At 45.6% G+C, this 3934-nt stretch overlaps 1 protein-coding gene across 1 annotated transcript in view; it reads right to left on the reverse strand.

The window, feature by feature from the left end:
- Positions 1-3480, reverse strand: part of crabp2a (cellular retinoic acid binding protein 2, a) — an 11900-nt gene extending 8420 nt beyond the window's left edge. Inside the window, exon 1 of the mRNA XM_029736590.1 lies at positions 2931-3480. Within this exon, the coding sequence (XP_029592450.1) occupies positions 2931-3012 (82 nt within the window). The 5' untranslated portion in view covers positions 3013-3480. The remainder of the gene's footprint in view (positions 1-2930) is intronic.
- Between the last annotated feature and the right edge of the window lie 454 nt (positions 3481-3934).

Consider the following 3934-nt stretch of genomic DNA (forward strand, 5'->3'; position numbering starts at 1 on the left):
AGTTGCCTCTGTTCTCTCTAGGGAGTCTGGCCAAATATTTCTGCTCCTCACCATGCCAGTAGGTCTGTGTGCACGTCTGCGTCTGTGAATGTCCTGCACCTGTGTGTGTGTGTGTGTGTGTGTGTGTGTGTGTGTGTGTGTGTGTGTGTGTGTAAGGCCAGGTAAAGCACTAGACCCAGTCAGTCTGTCCTCTCCTCCTCTCTGTCTGTGAGTTACTTTCCTCACATACAGTCCCTCCCTTTTATGGGTACAGCTCCCCTTCTCCTCCCTTCACACACACACACACACACACACACACACACACACACACACACACACACACACACACACACACACACACACACACACACACACACACACCCCATCTCCCTGGCCTATCTCTCTGTCAGGTTCATTTCATCATCTCTCTCTCTTTTCTTTCTTCTTTTGTTTGACCCTTTTTCCTCTTTCTATCCTCTGGCCCCCACCTCACCCCCTTCTCTATCTCCCAGCACGCTACCCCTCACACACACCCCTCGCGTGGGTAATGATGGGTAAAGACAGAGAGCAGATTTATGTTAATTGGTGCGTCAGTCAAACCAGGAAATTGGAATGCGCGCGCCCGGCCGGTGACACGCCACTGACTCCGGTTATTCCGGCAGGAACAATGGTGGCATTTAGAACTAGTTCATAACACAGACACATATTGCACTTTTGCACACGAACACAGGCGTCTCTCTCTCGATCCTCCCTCCCTTATGTGCTTATGTGTTGATATACATGTATTCCTGGTATGCCCTTGTATTTTAGTAAAAATACGAAAATTGGCAACCACTGACAGACACACTCACACACCCTACCAGATAAATGAACAGGCGTTGTCTTTTTATTCCATGCAAACTGCTGCAGGTGTGGAGAGAGGCCTTTAAGATTGAGAATGAAATGACAGTGAAACAGCTCTTAAAACCTGTTGGGGCTAGGGGCAGTATTGAGAATTTTGGAAAAAATATGTGCCCATTTTTAACTGCCTCCTACACCAACTCAGAAGCTAGAATATGCATATTATTGTTCAGGTTTGGATAGAAAACACCCTAAAGTTTCTAAAACTGTTTGAATGGTGTCTGTGAGTATAACAGAACTCCTATGGCAGGCAAAAATCTGAGAAGGTTTCATGCAGGAAGTGGCCTGTCTGACAAGGAGTCGTTCTTCTTGCCTCTGTTTATTGAAGAGTAAGGATCTTAGCTGTAACGTGACAATTCCTAGGGCTCCAATAGGCTCTCAGAAACCGGGAAAAACCTAAACGATGACGAGGCAGCCTCAGGCTGAAACACATTATCTCCTTTTCCAAGTGTCCCATTAGGTGACAATGGAATGATCGCGTGCGCGATTCGACCCCGTGGAGTATTTTCATTCGGCTGTTTAGCTTATTGCAGATTCCCGGTCGGAATATTATCGCTTTTCTACGAGATAAATGGCATAAAAATTGATTTTAAACAGCGGTTGACATGCTTCGAAGTACGGTAATTAAATATTTAGAAATTTTTTGTCACGTTCTGCGCCATGCTCGTGACCGTGATTTACCATTGGGATAGTGTCTAGAACGCACGAACAAAACGTCGCTGATGGAACATAACGATGGATTATTTGGGACCAAACCTACATTTGTTATTGAAGTAGAAGTCCTGGGAGTGCATTCTGACGAAGAACAGGAAAGGTAAGACCATTTTTCGTATAGGAAATATGATTTTGGTGAAGGCTAATCTTGCCGGGTGTCTAAATAGCTAGCCCGTGATGGCTGGGCTATGTACTTAGAATATTGCAAAATGTGCTTCATCCGAAAAGCTATTTTAAAATCGGACATATCGAGTGCATAGAGGAGTAATGTATCTATAATTCTTAAAATAATTGTTATGCTTTTTGTGAACGTTTATCGTGAGTAATTTAGCAAATTGTTAGTAAATTCCCCGGAAGTTTGCGGGGTATGCTTTTTCTGAACGTCACATGCTAATGTAAAAAGCTGGTTTTTGATATAAATATGAACTTGATTGAACAGACATGCATGTATTGTATAACATAATGTCCTAGGTGTGTCATCTGATGAAAATCATAAAAGGTTAGTGCTGCATTTAGCTGTGGTTTGGGTTTTTGTGACATTATATGCTAGCTTGAAAAATGGGTGTCTGATTATTTCTGGCTGGGCACTCTCCTGACATAATCTAATGTTTTGCTTTCGTTGTAAAGCCTTTTTGAAATCGGACAGTGTGGTTAGATTAACGAGAGTCTTGTCTTTATATAGCTGTAAAATAGTCATATGTTTGAGAAATTGAAGTAATAGTATTTCAAACGTTTCAAAAATCGCGCCACTGGATTCAAGTGGCTGTGCGCCAGAGAGGTTTTAAGGTCGGCATGCGGGCTGATAATATCCCAAATGGCCTGCGCTGTCACGTCATAACGGACTCTTCTCTTTGAAGCGTCTGTTTCTTCCGATCCCACACAGACACTTGCACGATGTGATGTTATTTTTCTCCGCGCGGTGACACGGACAGAGGTGCCGCCGTTTGTCTCCATTGTCTGGCGGAGTGAGGCGAGGGGGGAGGGGAGGCTGGCTGGGGAAGTGGGGCAGTGAGGGAGGGGGCCAAGCATTGAGTTTTGGGTTCGCCAGAATTACAAAGACCCCCCACTCACGCAACGCACAGAGTGCACCACATGTCTGATTAATAAGTGCATGCATGAACCATTGTGTGTGTGTGTGTGTGTGTGTGTGTGTGGGTGGGGGAGGGGGGACGTATCTGACCTACAATGTATTAGTGTGTTCAGATAGCTATATTCAATCAGTAATAGTTCAATAACTGCTATAATAATAGGCTATAATAAAGTTAGTGATATATGTACCACAAATATTTACCACCATCCCCTTCATCGCCACCATCATCATCATTATCATCACTCACCCAGCGCTTTGAGAAGCTCCTCGAAGTTCTCTGAGCTCTTCATCTTCCAGGTACCAGCGAAGTCAGGGATTTTGCGCTCCATGGTTCAGAGTATAGGGTGGCTGGATAGATCAGTTTGACTTCTTTTTCAAAACGGATTGTTTTACTCTCCAACTCTGCCCTCTTTTCAATCAATGCGGGGTCTCGAGGTGGTCCTCTCTCCCTAACCGGTTAAGAGGTGATCAGGATTGGATTTAGACTATCCGGCCCCGTTAGTTTTGCCCCCTCAGCAGGTTGTGACCGTGTGTCTCTCAACTGTTTGACTGAGGTGGCTGTCAGTGCCCTAATCCAACCCTCTCTCTCTCTCTGTCTCTCTCTCTGCCTCTCTCTCTGTCTCTCTCTCTCTGTCTCTCTCTCGCTGATCCCTATCTCGTCTATGCGTCAGTGCACGTTATGAGCGGTTGCGCTATGAATGGATGGAATGGAAAACTAGACACTTCCTTTGACCGCTGATAACATGCCCACTTTCACACTTCAGACACGCCCGACCCACGTCTGTCATGTCCAGGAGCCAACGGGAATCGTCTATGGTTCCTAAGCCCCGCCACGACCACGCCCGGAGAGAACATGTGCGTTCTAGGACCTCCCAGCTGAGCCACTTGCCACGCCTCTTTATCCCCGCGCACCTTTAATGTGCCAATGGATTGACCGCGCCCTAGACGCACGCGCACAAGGGCAAAACCTCATGGAAATATTATTTTATGAGGTGCAATATATGATGTAATTTGTGGTGTTTGTCAGACATGTGGTTCGTGGTTGAAGCCATTGTGTTGTAATTGAAACCGGAAAAACTGTTCTGAGTGCCAGTTTCGGATTTAGCCAATTTATCGTTGGCATGGATGCAGTGTTGAGTGTCAAGGAAGTCAGGTACCAGTCCGTGTGTTGATGTAGGGGAGATAGAGAGACACTTGGTGCTTCAATTCTTGGACATGATCGAGGGCTAGCGATTGGATGGAATGTTGAGA

This window comes from Salmo trutta, chromosome 37, assembly GCF_901001165.1.
Source record: "Salmo trutta chromosome 37, fSalTru1.1, whole genome shotgun sequence".
NCBI lineage: Eukaryota > Metazoa > Chordata > Actinopteri > Salmoniformes > Salmonidae > Salmo > Salmo trutta.